This window comes from Silene latifolia, chromosome Y, assembly GCF_048544455.1.
Source record: "Silene latifolia isolate original U9 population chromosome Y, ASM4854445v1, whole genome shotgun sequence".
NCBI lineage: Eukaryota > Viridiplantae > Streptophyta > Magnoliopsida > Caryophyllales > Caryophyllaceae > Silene > Silene latifolia.
Genome location: NC_133538.1, coordinates 466,588,582 through 466,604,908, shown reverse-complemented (window position 1 = coordinate 466,604,908; position 16,327 = coordinate 466,588,582). Strand labels below are relative to the sequence as shown.

At 34.4% G+C, this 16,327-nt stretch overlaps 1 protein-coding gene, 1 long non-coding RNA gene and 1 other non-coding gene across 3 annotated transcripts; all 3 read left to right on the top strand.

The window, feature by feature from the left end:
* Positions 1–230: 230 nt before the first annotated feature.
* Positions 231–1,139, top strand: LOC141632940 (uncharacterized). Its single transcript, XM_074445440.1, has one exon. It carries the CDS (start codon positions 231–233, stop codon positions 1,137–1,139), a length of 909 nt encoding a protein of 302 aa, XP_074301541.1.
* Positions 1,140–2,247: 1,108 nt separating this feature from the next.
* On the top strand, positions 2,248–2,354 carry LOC141636812 (small nucleolar RNA R71). The gene has a single exon (XR_012541396.1). It is a non-coding gene; the product is annotated as a small nucleolar RNA R71 (small nucleolar RNA).
* A 12,179-nt stretch (positions 2,355–14,533) lies between these two features.
* Positions 14,534–16,072, top strand: LOC141633484 (uncharacterized). The gene is made up of 2 exons (XR_012538244.1): positions 14,534–15,327; positions 15,420–16,072. It is a non-coding gene; the product is annotated as an uncharacterized LOC141633484 (long non-coding RNA).
* Positions 16,073–16,327: the final 255 nt, after the last annotated feature.

Genomic DNA, 16,327 nt, shown 5'->3' with positions numbered 1-16,327 from the left:
GAACTGGTTTTAAAAAAAGAGAAATGCCTTTTAAATATTTGGGAGTCAAGATCTCACATAAACGTTTATCTAAGATTGATTGCAACATTCTTGTTGATAGAATGATCAATAGAATTAGGGGGTGGAATAGCAGGAAGATTTCCTACTCTGGTAGGCTAGTGTTAGTCAAGTCTGTTCTGGCTACTATCCACAATCACTGGGCATAAATTTTTGTGCTACCTGCTGGGATTATGGAGAGGATCCAGGCCTTGTGTAGGAACTTTCTGTGGGAAGGAGAGGATACATATTCAAAGGCTCCCCTAGTGGTTTGGAATGTTTTACGTCAAAGCAAAGAACATGGAGGATTGGGGATCATTGATAGCAAGCTCTGGAATATTGCAGCTATTGGTAAGCTGGTATGGTGGTTGGCTAGCAAGCAAGACCATCTTTGGATTAAATGGGTCAACAACATTTACATCAAAGGGGCTAGCTGGTGGCAGTATGAACCTACTAACTATAGCTCTAGGGCTTGGCGCAAAATTTGTGCAGTGAAGAATACAATGCAGGCAGGATATGTTCAGGGTAAATGGAGAGGTATTGATGGGGCCTACACCATTGCTGATGGTTATAAATGGCTACTGCAGGTGCCTGCTGAGAAGGTTACCTGGTACAAAATAGTTTGGAACAGGTATAACTTGCCAAAATGGAATTTTATCATGTGGCTTAGGCAGCATCACAGGTTACTTACTCTAGACAGGTTGGGGAAAATGGGAATGGGCGTGCCCTCTCTTTGCTTTATCTGTGGTTTGGATTCTGAGGATCACGATCATTTGTTCATTCACTGCTGGTTTGCCAAACAATGTTATCATCTTGCTGCTGACTGGCTGCAGATGTCAGTTGATGTTCTGAGTAGTTGTGGAAATATTCTGAAGTACAGGTGCTCAATGCTTATCAGGCAAGTCTGTATGGCTGCAGTAGTTGGTATTTCGTATGGAATCTGGAGATGTAGAAACTTATGCAGGCTGGAACGATATGTAATTCATCCAAGCAAGCTGGTAGCACAAGTTCAGCAGGATTGCAAGAGGCGGGTGTCTAGCATGTTTTCTGGGTGTATGAACAGAATAGACAAGGAATGGTGCAGGAGTGCAGGCCTAATTTAAGTTACTAGTGTTATTAATTCCCCTAGTTTGCCCACTTTGGTAAGTTGTATCTGTGATGAAAACTGGTGATGTATTGGTTGTATCTTGACATTTGAGTTTAATACTACTTACATTTCACCAAAAAAAAAACTAAAAAATTTCGAGCCTAAAAAATAAATCAATATTTATTTGTAAAATAACCATTATTTACCAATTTTTATCGAATAAAAATCAAGAAACTACCTAAATTAATCACATTAATTTAAAGTTTCTAATTTTTTCATAAATAGAACATGCATGTGGTTATTTCTAAATAAATATGCATAAAACTAACATGCAACATAATTTAATTAACTCTTAATTAATTTTAGTGCATTTTTACTTAATTTTATGCCATTTTAAGTCATAAAAAAGTGATTAAATATTACAAAAAAAAACAAATTTTCGTCTCATATCATTTTAAGACTAGATTATTTACATGCAAGACTATATTTTGTAATAAAACTAATTTTAACAACAAAATATCGAATTTTATTAATTTATCTCCTAAGTTCAAAAAATCGTCTTATGACTACATGCATGTATGTAACAATACTCTGATATCACTTGTTAGTTATTTAGACCATATTAGACTCATCTTATGGTATTAAAATTACTATCTAATTTTATGTAATGGTCTAAATCTACATGCATGCATAAATAAACAACATAGAGATGGTATAAAACCATTTAAGAGTAAATTTCCTTACATTGTAATTAGAAATATATGGGCACCACAATGATCACTTATATTTGTTGATGGTCTAAATCTACATGCATTGTAATTGGAAATTTTATGTAATGGTCTAAATCTACATGCATGGCCTTCTCAAACTTCAAGTTGATGGTGTTGATATGAGCACTTAGTTGAGCACCCAATTGTGTGACGGAATCTACCTCATGCTTTCCTCCTCTAGTGGCCTTTTGGGGCCTACTATATTGGGAATTATGAACCGCCATCTATTTGATTTTTGCCCATATTTGGTTATCATCAATTTCGGTAAACCTCCCATTGGATCCCATATTAAGCACATTGCGTGAGTCTTCATATAAGCCATTCCAAAACTATTGAATAAGGAACCACTCACTAAGTCCATGGTGCGGAGAAGAGCGACAAGTGTCCTTAAATCTCTCCCATGCTTCATATAATGATTCTTCATCCCTTTCTTTAAACGTGGTGATTTGGGCTCTCAAGATGTTAGTCTTCTCCGGAGGATAGAATTTCTTATAGAAGGCAAGTGCTAACTTCTTCAATGAATCAATACCAAGAGTAGCCTTGTCTAGGCTCTTCAACCATTATGTTGCGGTGCCGATCAAGGAAAAAGGAAACAACACCCACCGAATTTGGTCTTGAGTAAGTCCGGTTTGAGAAATTGCATCACAATAGTCACAAAAAGTCTCCAAATGTAAATGAGGATCCTCACTAGGCAACTCTCCAAATTGACTCCTCTCAACTAATTGTATGAATGCGGATTTGGCAATGAAATTACCAGTTAAATATGGTGGTGTAGGAGTACCATTTGGTAGGTTCTCCTCGGTTAGTACGGAATGAGATGAAAATTTAGGCATTATTGATGCATTTTGTGGTTGGTTTGGAATTGGGTTATCCTCTCCTTCTCTTAAAAAAGGGTTGACAAACTCAATGTTATTTTGTTGAATGTCCACAATCTCTCCAATACCCACAACTCTTGAAGTACCTCTAGCAACTCTTCTATTGTTGGTTAAGGTCCTTTCAATCTCAAGATCAATAGGTAATGGATTACCTTGTAATCTCCTAGTCATGCAAAATATCAAACAACTAGAAAACAATTAGAATAACCTTGATGAGATTGACTTCCCTAAGGTAAAGAAAGACACAACTAAAAACAATTAACGAAAATCAAATCAATTGAATACCGTCCCCGGCAACGGCGCCATTTTTTGTTCGGATATGTCTTATGCTCGTCGTTAAAGCTATCAACCAAAACAATATTTATAACTCTACAAACTACTCTTTATTGGAGTGTTAATTTAAGGTCGGATCCCAAGGGGCGGGTATTCATTTAGGATTTCAATTGCGAGTAGTTTATGTCTTGGGGTGTCATAAATTTAGGTTGAGATGAGATGTAATCTAAACTAATCAACAAGATGTATATAAATTATTGAAAACAAGGCAAAGCAATCAAAGGGGTTTGTAAACAATTGATAAAGGGCACTAGGGTATCATGGGTTCATAAGAGAATCATGGAAATACATCATACAAACATGTTCCCAAATAAAAGCAAGCAACTTATTGTTGTGATGGAATCGAGTTAGTGTATATCTTACAATTCCTAGGAAGATTTAGGTCCCGGAGCCGAGTCGATCAAGACCTTACAACACCTACAAGTCGACTTAGTCTCTTCCTATTCAACTCTATGCATGGTCAAATAAGGCTTGAGTTGGCTTATATCTTACAAGCCTCATTGAAAAGATAAGAGATGGGTAAAAAATACAAGGTTTCATAGTCTAGCATTTCATCAAACATAACATGTGCAGAGGTTGAAATCGCAACAAGCAAGCATTTGATTATGAAAGCATATTAATTTAAGCATAGATCTAATCCCATGATTGATTTCCCTAATTCTCCATTAACCCTAGCTAAGAGACTACTCACTGATGGTCAAGTTTAACATGCTAATAAGGATGTCAATCATATTAACAAAGTAAAACATGATGGACAAGTGATGTAATTAACAATAATTAAGCAAAGGTAAAAGGGATTATTGTTGGAATATGTGTCCTCCGACAATAATGTGATCACGACTGTTGATCATGATGATCACATGTTTAAGTCTCATTAAAATGAATACAATTGGGAAGTAATTTTATTCATCAACCGTCAACATATATATATCGGTAATGATTGGTGACTAGAGTTTGACATTACTGTCGTGTGTGACGTGGTGATCGATTGACCCCTAGGTCATACCTAAAGGGCAATACTCTTAATTGATTATTTAATTAATCGTATAATGTTACGAGTTAATTAAATTACTTGAAAATTGACGGACGATTTTGGAAGTAAAATTTACATATCATATTGAAATGTGATTAAATAAGGTACGGTCTGAGTAATTGAATTATATCATTACTCGGATGAAATAAATTGTTTAATGTAACAATTAATTTGAATGAATTGTTATAAATACAATCTGTTGTGATTTATAAATGGTAAAATATTTTGGCACAAGTAATTATGAAATTACTAAGTCGATTTTTGTATGTGACGTATTTTTATTAATACGTTGATTTTTAATATGTTAAAAATACATGACAAATATATGTGACATATGATATGTAACATATTGACAATTGACAAAAATAATATGGAATCCATATTATTAAGTGGGCCGAAAATTAGAAGGTAATTGAGCTAATTATATGTTGTTTGTAATTAGTGGAAAACACAATGATTATAAAGCATCCTAGCCATGCAAACCTATTGTTCCTTGTGAAGAACAATTTCTCCATGCATTGGCTCACCCTAAAGCCCCTCTTACACGGTTTTTTGGGAAGAAAAATGATCATTGTTTCCTCTTATAATTTTACCTAATAATACTCTAAAATGTTTTAGATTATTTATTCATTCAACTCATCCAAAATATAAGTTCTAGAGAAATAAAATCCTCTCTTTATCTCTCATCAAAACCGAAAATACTTAAGTGTTTATAAATATTTTTGGTTCAATTTTCTACTATAATTAATATTATACTAGTTTTGTAATATTAATTAAATTAAGAGGAGCCTTGGGTATATTACATAGGGAGAGATCTTACACTTAGATCTTTGTTCTTCCATTGGAAAAGCTCAAGAACAAGAAGAGAAAGGTGATCTCTCTTGTGCCCTAATAGCCGAAATCTACTATGTAAGGACATGATTTCTCCTCTATTTTATTATATTGTTTCCATGCATAAGATCCGTTTTAATTTATGACAAATAAATTTAGACATATATGAGTATGTTAAAGTGTATATGAATCTACATTTCCTTCAATCGGTATCAAGAGCCACGGTTGTTTGCATGCAAATTGGTTAAAAGTTTTTCCGAGTTATATGAATAACAAAATAAAACTTGTAAAATTTGTGTTGTTATGATATATCACGAAATTATTACATGCATGTTAATATTTCTGGTCCTAAAATGTTTTAGGATATTTTGGTTAATTTTTCGGATTTTTATTGTTCATATTTTATAATAATGACATTTAAATGTGATTTTATGAGTAAAAATGTCATTTTTGGTCTAAAAATAGCTATACTTCGAATTTTCACTTGGTTTTTGGATATGTTGTTACATATATTATTTTGAGATAACTTGTAAATTTTCATAATTTTTGCACTTGTTATGCTCGAAAAATGAATTTTTCATTATTAAATTTGGATTTAAGAGAAAAATAGGTTAATATGAGTTAAATTTCGAATCTGGTCATAGAAAATTAATATGTTGTCACATGCAATTTTACAAAATGTGTGTAAAATAATTGGCTATAAAGAAGTCTTTTAGCATGATTTATGAATTTTTGAAGAAAAATTAGCATAAATAGTGACATTATTAGTGTAAAATTAATAAAACATAATCTATGACTTAGGAAAAACGTCTAATGTTGCATTTTATTGTATTTTTCAGATCTAAAATTGAAAAGTTAATGAAAATAATTTTTCCATGTTTTTATGATTATTTTATTAAATATCGATAAACCGCAACATTGTTTTTCCGGAAAATTTTCGAAATTTTTAACCTAAGATTTTGAACATTATGAGTGTCATGGAATTTTTCCAGAATGTTCATGAATTTAAATTTCAAATTTTGAATTTATTTGAAATTTTGTGATTTATTTGAAGTTTAATAGCTTATTTTTGTAATTTTGGTCCATTTATGAACAATTTTGTAAATAAAAGTTAATTATGGTCAAATTATTAGTGAAGACTATATTTTGAGTCCTAAGAGGTTAGGGTAATTAACTTATGCATAAATATGAGTTTATGTATTTTTGTGATTATAAGATGTTGAAATCACGCAAACCAAAAACCGAGTAATATACGATATTGGCTAATTAAAAGGCGATTTAGCATAAAAATTGAGCATGTTCATACATATTATAATGCTGCATTTTTCTTTATGATTGTCATAATTTTAATTTATGTAATTTTGAATTATGTAATTTTACTTAGTATGGCCTTAGATTTTAATTGGTATTTCCCGAAATGTATGGGAATATCGATTCGGTTGTAATTTTTATTGTGATCTCGTATCACCGTTTTGTAATATTTAATAGATTTATTTTATTTTAGTTACAAATGTATAATAGGAAATTATGTAATTTATTATGTAATTTTATTCATTCCGGAGTTCCTAAAGACGGATTACTTCAAGAATGGCGATACATAAAGACGGTGTTACCTCGAGATGCGTGCCACAACCGAAGTTCAAGGGACCAATGGAGTTGGTTTCCGAATTTGTAATAGATTAATAGTTTTTCTATTTTAGGAAAGGCCATACTAGGATTTTTATCTTTATGCTTGCATTTTATTTTATGTCACATGCATCGCTAAATCGCCATAACTAAACATGCATTGTTATTTTATCGAGTTTATCGACCGTGTCAATTCGAATTATCGTAGTTCACCGCTTTAGTTCACTTAAAACGTGATAGATAATAAATTGACATGACCTCTCACTAAAACAAACAATTGAGACATAGCCTTACCAAATAGTAGAAACCATGAAAACCTATTTCGCGAGGGAGTGCACTCGGCCCTACCGGGGTACAAACCTTGTTACGTAGGGGAAGTGGGTGATGAGTGTTAATCCACCGAGTTATATTGATAAGGGTTTCATCGGCCATACCGTGCCCAAGTTGATGTGGATTTGGATAATGGACACATTTATTCGAAATTTGGATTGAGCTCAACGGAAGTATTCGCGACCGTAGTTGCATGTGTTCCGGGCCATAGATAATTATTAGAGTAATTTTATCGACCAAGAGTTCTAAAAGTAGAATCGATTAAAATGTTAATCCACCGAGTTATATTGATAAAGGTTTCATCGGCCATACCGTGCCTAAGTCGATATGAATTTGGGTCTTGGAATCATTTATCTAGTTGGGTAGAGGTCACTAGAAAAATGCATAAAACTTGTTTAAATCATACATTTTTACGAGTATAGTTAAAACGACATTTGTTTTACTCCTTATATTTTGTTTTGTAGACCACTTCTTATTCATAACAAATGGCAACACCAACTCCTAATGCTACTCCACTCGCTACTTCATCTTGGCTCCGATCCTTTATGGATCGATGTAAACTTGAAAAGAATGGGTCAAATTTCTCCGAGTGGGATGCCCAACTCAAATTAGCCGCCGAGGGTGACGACAAGCTTCGTTACCTTACCGAGGCCTCTCCACCCGAGCCCTCCACTAGGTCCACCGCGGCCACTAGGGAAGCCTATGAGGCTTACCAAAAGGAGTCCGCCGCAATGAAAAATGTATTGATATTTGCGATGGAGGCGGAACTCCAAAGGAGAGCCTTCAAAATGGGCAATGCTAATGAGATTTACTCCAAACTTGTGACCATGTTTTCACAAACTCCGCGGATCGTCCAATATGAGGCGGCCGCGGCATTCTTTGATCTCGACTTCAAAGAGGGCCAAAAGGTTAGCCCTCATGTGCTCAAACTCATGGAGCTTGTCGAGACCTTGAAGATTCAAAAGGTTGAAATCTCCAAAGAACTCATCGTAGATAGGATTCTACACTCCTTGTCTAAAGTTAAGGCATATGTGCAATTCCGGGTGAATTTCAACATGCAAGACAAGGATGTGTCTCTTGAGGAGTTGCACAAGTTACTTGTGCAAGCCGAGAGGGGCATGGGGTTAAATGTGAACCCTCCCAAGGATGTGCTTAACATAAGCACAAAGAGTAAGGGGAAGTTCAAGAAGAGTGCAAGAAAGGGTAAAAAGCAAGCTCCCACATTCACCAAAGCTAAGTCTTGTGAAGCTAGCACCTCAAAGTCAAGAAGGGTCCTCTTGACAAATGTCATTATTGTAATGGCATGGGACATTGAAAGAGGAATTGTTCCAAATACCTTGGTGATATCAAAGTTGGAAAGATCACTCCAGTAGGTAAATGACTAACCTTCTTTTTATGTTTCAAATTCAACTATGGTATTATGATGCAAAAGTTGTGATAATGTATCTTCCCTTTTTATTGTAAATAGGGCCTCCACCAAGCAAAGACAAAGGAAAAGAAAAGCAAGCATAAGAAACCATGAAGAAGCTAAGGATAGCTTTTATGGAGCTTTGTTTTTCATTGTCTTATTTTAAGTTATGTTTTGAATTTTTAGAACTTTAAGTTTCCGTGTTCGACATGGAAAGGTATTTTGGATAATGGTTTGTATTTTGGATGATGGTGACTTGGTTTGCAACCCAAGTCACCCGTTTTATCATTTATCCTTTATGTTCTAAAATTTCATCTTTAAATGCTTGCGTTTTGAAACATAAGATTATTCACTTAAAAGTGATCCCATAGACAATTATAATGACGGGTTTCATTATATGTCCACATGCTTAAGGCTTGTGTATGATCATTTATAAAGTGACTTTGAGTCTATGAACTCTCTTAAAGGTATGTCAACCACCAAGTACACATATGAAATCAATAACAATTAGTCAACCTATGAGGTAGTTCTCCTTATAATTCAACATCATTAATTTGTGTCTCATATGCTATCTTTGAATGCTTAGTGTATTCATTCTAAAGATAGAGTGGGAGAAAAATGAGGACACAACACACAAGGCAAGATATAATTGTGTACTTGTGTAAATGAAGATCTACGCAAGAGAGAATGATTTGAATGAAGGTATATCTATTTACATAGTATACCAAATAGATGAGATCTATAGTCTCAAGTTAGTTCTATATGACTAAAGAGACCAAGTATAGTAATCGTAAGAGTTTATTCTCAAGATAACTACACGAGGAGACCAAAAGGAGTTTTGGAAGAAAAATGACTAATGTAAAGTCTTAACAAGCTTTTGACTAAGGTTATGAATCATTTGACCAATAGTTTCAATCATGAGTGTTACTTAAGAGCCTAAATGAATCAAAGTAACATACTAGTTATGATCAAAAATCAAGTTGCAAAGTTTGATATTCCGATATCTTCAATAGCCAACGTTTTAACCAAGCAAATGTCATTGTTTAACCTCGCTATGAAATGGTTAAACCTCCTTCCGAAAGGGTATTCCGAAGGACCTATTCTAAATATAGATTGTATTTGAATAATGACATTGCTACACATCATTATGACATGAGTGTGTTAGAGATTTAAAAATCTCTTTCCGTAAGGTTGAGATGAGACCACTTCAAAATAGGCATTTTGAAAGGATATGATGGGAACATATATGGTTGTATCCTAATAACTTGGCAAATGCAATCCTTTATAAGTGTCGATTGAGAAGTCAATTTCGAAATATGCAGAATTGAGTGGGAGTTAGGAAATTCTCATGTGAAGACATGGGATTTAGTGGGAGCTATCATCCTTGAAGATATAAAACTCATTACTCATTAAAGAATGACGAGCTAATATCTTCTTTCATAAAGAAGCTTTTGAGTTTTCAATTCTGGATGAAAATGGACAATGATGAATCCAATTACATCATGAGATGTTGGATTAGTATTAAAGAGATACACATCGTATCAACATTTACATAGGTTATTCATATGAATGAAAAATGGGATTACCGTTAGCAGTCATGGTAGTTCATTGAACCTGAGAACGGTTGATCTCATGATTATTAGTAACTAATGTTTCCGCCATTAGAATAATCATGTACATGTCCAATTATGAATCATATGCGTAAGAGCATGATGATTGACTTGGTGAGCCATAATAGAAGCGTCATGAATTCTCGAGTAGAATCCGATGAGCGATTTCAGTGATTGACGGATGTTCTATTGTGTGTCAAGAGTTTGCACATATTGTAGAAAATCCGAGCACATATGAGGATTTATGAGAATCCCAAATCTTTCAAGCCCAGAAAGAGAAATGAGAAGTTTTGGAAAGATATTTTGGTTAAATAAGAGGTTATTCAAAACAATCTTTCCTAATAAAGCTAGGACTTGTGAGAAGTACTAAGCTAATAATCTTGTCAATTGTTACAAGATTCTACAAAACATATACCTAGTGCATTGTGTGTGGATGGAATACTTGATCGGTACAAGTTGCATTATTCATCGCAAATTCGTTCGTTATGAGATGATCGATAAGAAAGTTCTTTCAAGTTAAAGAACCAAAACCAAGGTCGAGAACCTTGATGTGTGCTTGGTAAAATTCATGGTATGAGAACATGAATGTGAAGGAAATTGCAAGTGTAAGAAGTTTGAACACGTGGACACATGGGATGTTAAACTTCTATTGCAATCAATAAGTGTTTACACTTATGATAAACATCACAAGGTTGTAATATGATATTGACTACCCGAATGTGATGTCAACACTTGTCGTTTGAGTTATTATTAACTCACCTTGAACATTGTTATATCCAAACGGGTTGTAGAGACAATTGAACCCCGTTAAAGTGAACATGGATTAACATTGTTTTTGCCCATAGTTACTTATATGAGGTGACGTCTCGAAGTGACTAGAGTGTGATGCGATTGATGGCAAGTTCAAGTGCCATAGAGTCATGTGAGATGACTAGTCGATCACATAGGCAGATTGTTAGGAACTTTCTGTCGGGCCTTATGACCGCTTATAGAGTTCTGGCAAATTTATATAGCCTGGTCGTGGCGAGAGCTACTATAGTATTCGAATGAGTCGATTCTTTTGACTAAAGACTATTCTCCTAGGATGGCACAGTTTCAGATTAACTTTGATTTGTGTTACTACGACCTTCGTAAATGGGGTCAAATGGGCATATTTTGGGTTATGATGGCTGTGGCTAGTCGAAAGGAATGAGTGCGATAGGAATTGTCCACCCCTTGTCAGGGTTATAACAATATCTCGGGGCCACTCGAGGAGTAATGAATCGGAAATGCGTGGCCACGCTCGGATGGCATCCGAGTGGATAAATCCGGTCAATCGATTATTCTCCAGATCGAGGAAACCACTCTCGATATGATCACTTGCAAATCGACACTGAAAGACACCTTGCATTGAGTGGGAGATAGTAATAGGACAAGAGAATTGGTGACGCACACTTGTCGAGGACAAGTGGGAGATTGTTGGAATATGTGTCCTCCGACAATAATGCGATCACGACTGTTGATCATGATGATCACATGTTTAAGTCTCATTAAAATGAATACAATTGGGAAGTAATTTTGTTCTTGTCAACAATGGTCAACATATATCGGTAATGATTGGCTGACTAGAGTTTGACATTACTGTCGTGTGACGGTGGTGATCAGTTGACCCCCTAGGTCATACCTAAAGGGCAATACTCTTAATTGATTATTTAATTAATCGTATAATGTTACGAGTTAATTAAATTACTTGAAAATTGACGGACGATTTTGGAAGTAAAATTTACGTATCATATTGAAATGTGATTAAATAAGGTACGGTCTGAGTAATTGAATTATATCATTACTCGGATGAAATAAATTGTTTAATGTAACAATTAATTTGAATGAATTGTTATAAATACAATCTGTTGTGATTTATAAATGGTAAAATATTTTGGCACAAGTAATTATGAAATTACTAAGTCGATTTTTGTATGTGACGTATTTTTATTAATACGTTGATTTTTAATATGTTAAAAATACATGACAAATATATGTGACATATGATATGTAACATATTGACAATTGACAAAAATAATATGGAATCCATATTATTAAGTGGGCCGAAAATTAGAAGGTAATTGAGCTAATTATATGTTGTTTGTAATTAGTGGAAAACACAATGATTATAAAGCATCCTAGCCATGCAAACCTATTGTTCCTTGTGAAGAACAATTTCTCCATGCATTGGCTCACCCTAAAGCCCCTCTTACACGGTTTTTTGGGAAGAAAAATGATCATTGTTTCCTCTTATAATTTTACCTAATAATACTCTAAAATGTTTTAGATTATTTATTCATTCAACTCATCCAAAATATAAGTTCTAGAGAAATAAAATCCTCTCTTTATCTCTCATCAAAACCGAAAATACTTAAGTGTTTATAAATATTTTTGGTTCAATTTTCTACTATAATTAATATTATACTAGTTTTGTAATATTAATTAAATTAAGAGGAGCCTTGGGTATATTACATAGGGAGAGATCTTACACTTAGATCTTTGTTCTTCCATTGGAAAAGCTCAAGAACAAGAAGAGAAAGGTGATCTCTCTTGTGCCCTAATAGCCGAAATCTACTATGTAAGGACATGATTTCTCCTCTATTTTATTATATTGTTTGCATGCATAAGATCCGTTTTAATTTATGACAAATAAATTTAGACATATATGAGTATGTTAAAGTGTATATGAATCTACATTTCCTTCAATTATACCTACTTGAGATGATGCAAATAATTAAGCAAAGAATAATAGAAGTAAACTTGATGATTGTTGGAAGGTTATAAATCCTCCAATAAACCCCAAATAATCTTCTAATTACCCAACTAAAACTAAGAACAATTGAGAGATTTAAGGAAAGATTAAGATGTGATTAATATTGAAATGTGTATTATAACTTTGATTAAGACTAAATTAAGAGAGATTAGTACTTGATTATGAGATGATTAAGAGATGATGATCATCTAGGTAGTACAATAGGGTATTTATACTAAAATTAAGTACAAGAATTAGGGTTACTAAGGGCTTAAATTACGATTAAGACCCTAAGAGAAGTTGACGATTTCCAAACCCCATAGGGACACGCGCGAGCTGGGTTGCAAGTCCCTCAGAGACACGCGCGTCCTGGCTGAAGAATGCTCCGGTCGTATAAGAAGATCCGCTCGAGCCGAGCCTTGGGACGCCCGGATTCTGGCTTGAGACGCTCGTGCTGAGCTGGGGACGCCCGGATCCTGGGACATGCTTCCTTCTCCATTTCTTGACTGCCTAGCAATCTGTGGGGACAGTGTTGGGGTCGTGGGGATCTTTCATCATTGCCCAATTCACATGTTTTATTTACTTAGGCCTTTAGTCTTTGTTTCCTCTTTGATGCTTGGTCATTAGATGTGATCCATTTAGCTCCATTTAGCTCCATAAATGCAAGGCTAGCAATCCTCTCCTACTAAGGACACAAAACCTCAAAGAATATGAGAAATGGGGAACTAAAGATAAGAAATGACCCTAATAGTCTCTATAAAGCATGGAAATAAGGTTAATTCGGGAACTAAATGTGGACAAATATGAGTCACATCAATGAACACATAAAGATATTTTTTTATAAAAAAAATGAAGAGGGTGATAAGAAACTAATGATTGTAATCTCGCATATGAATGTACTACAAATCTACAATCACACCTATTTGGTTTCTAGAAGGTGAAGTCTAAGAGGAGATCAAACTTTATTATAATGTTTATTACTAGTTTAGCTCCCGTGCAATAAATGCACAGTATATAGAGTTTTTTTTATTTCTTTTAATAAATTATCTATATAATAATGTCTCAATAATTGTTCGTATTTCTCATCATTATGTTTTGTTTTGTGGAAAAAAAAAGTTAAAACGACAATTGATTAAAATAATTTAGCTTTGTGCTGAAAGCTAATCTAAACAAAATATTTTTTTATAACCTATAACTAATGATTTCTATTTGAAAATTCTCTCAAATTTTTTTTCTCGATAACAAAACTAGTGATTTACGGTTTTGTTTAATATGTAGTATGAGTTAAATCCCTCTCAAATTATAGCATCAATAAAGTATTTAACAGTGCAGTTTATAGTTTTATATAAAATTTATTAATACTTAATTAAAAGATTATATTTTAAAGTTCAGTGAAAACAATATTATTTGATGAAAATTTATAATTCAATGAAAATTTATAAATTAATGAAATAAAATTTAATTGTGATTAACTACCTTATTTAAAAATCTGCTTTTTGGAGGGTAAAAGCATGAGTTCGCCTATTCTTTTAGTAACTAGGAGATTATAAGGATGAAGGCTGACGAACCATTTGGTTAACAGAGTAGGGCCAAATTCATAAGAAACATTTGAGTTTTATTCATTAATCACATAGTGAGTTCCCATAGGTACATCGTGTACTCTGTGATCTATGTTCAAAGAGTATGAACCCTAATTGAATAAAATGATGAACAAAGATAAACCTACACCCGTTATATATATATATATATATATATATATATATATATATATATATATATATATATATATATATAGGGTCGGGGGTCGATTTAACTAAAGATGGTGCGAAACAGTACGAACTACCTTACATCCATATATGAAAGTAAGATAAGGGCTAATAAATAAGGCCTTAAATCACTCCATCTACACCAGCCACCACGAACTACTTCACCAACGGCCAACCTCCGACGTCTCCAGGACGGTCGCCTCACCGACTCCACCTCAGAACCCGCCGGCGATAATCTGACGACCACCGTTGCCTCCATTTTCCATCCAGCCGACTCCTCTCCTTCACCTTTCCTGCTCTCCGATCCCGCGTATCAGTCACCGTCGGTTCTCCAGTGTTTCTTTATGTTTCGTGACGGCGATGTTCATCTCTTTCAACCCTTCCGATCACCCAGGCGCATGCTGGCGTCGATGTCCTCATCGCCATTTGGTTTTTGGTATGGTATAAATATGAAAAATTGATTTTGTAAATTCCAGATCTACAAAATAGAAGCAACATTTCAAAAAACCAAGAGGATTTGGTGTTGCATCGAGATATTTCAGGCCGGAAACATCAATTGTATGTAAGGATTTCGTCGTCGACAGCGGACGGTGGTAATTGTTGTCGGTGTGTACGGTTGTCGGCGTCTAATGGTTCGGTAACACTCGGTTGTCTCGTTGACGGGATGGTGCAGGAAGGCGGCGAGGTCTGGGATGGCCGGTGACAATCTCGGCGTGGGTGTTGAGTCGGTGGTGGTGTGGCAGTGGTGGGTAGAGGTGGTTTGCACTGAGGAGTGAGGACATGTAAAATGGATTCCATATGTAGGGAGCTACCAGTTAACAAGTCTGATCTTATGCACTTGTTTCCCAAGTAAGCCCGAAATGAGAACCTTCTCGTTTGGCCGAGAGTATGTCAGTATCAGTAATTTAGTATCCCCTCTTACACATTGTCAAATATATCAGGTCTTGGTGCGAGCAATACGAAGAGCTGGTATTGAATGTGGTGAAGAAACAAATGAAAGAACATGTTGATGAGAATAAGTACACACGTAGTATGACTTTGGAGAGGCGGCAAACCAGCTCAAGGAGATGGACAACATTCAACCAAGACAAGAACTGTCAACCAAATCTCTTTGCTGCTCAAATTCAAAACAATCAACTCTCGGCTTTTTGTCCAGACCAGAATCCATTCTGGAACAGCGACAAGTAAACGTCTACTATTTGTAAATCCTGTAAATGAGTGTATCTAGCTATGTAAATGAGTGTATCTAGCAAGATAAAGGTATGTATCTAACAAGGTAAATAAGTGTATCTAACTTACTGGGGATATGCGTGTCTGTGAGGAAATGAGTGTATCTAACTTTACTGAGATTTGTATCTAACAGGTAAATAAGTGTATCTAGGTTAATTAGATATGTGTATCTGTGAGGTAAATGAGTGTATCTAGCTTGCAAGGTAAATGTTAGCCAACGATTGTGTTAGGGATGCTTTAAGACGTTAACCTCTATGTTGCTCTTCTCCTATTTTAGAAGTCTAGATAAGAGGGCAAATTTTGGAAAATAAAATAAAAGTTATTAATTTAACTTTGATATATACTTTTATCATAACAAAGAGTTAAACAAAGACGGAATTAAACGATAAAAGTAGTGTTCATTAATAATTCTAATTATCATTTCTCATTGTTCATTAATAAATGTCTTCATCAATATTAGCAAATATTGGGGTTTTCTTCTACACCCAAAATTAAAATTAACGAAAAATAATAAAACAAGTGAAAATACAAGTCTTATTGGGTAATTAATCTGATGACGAGGGTTAAAAAAATTGGAGAAATTAAAAATGATTAGTTAATAAGAGCAAATGAATCAATG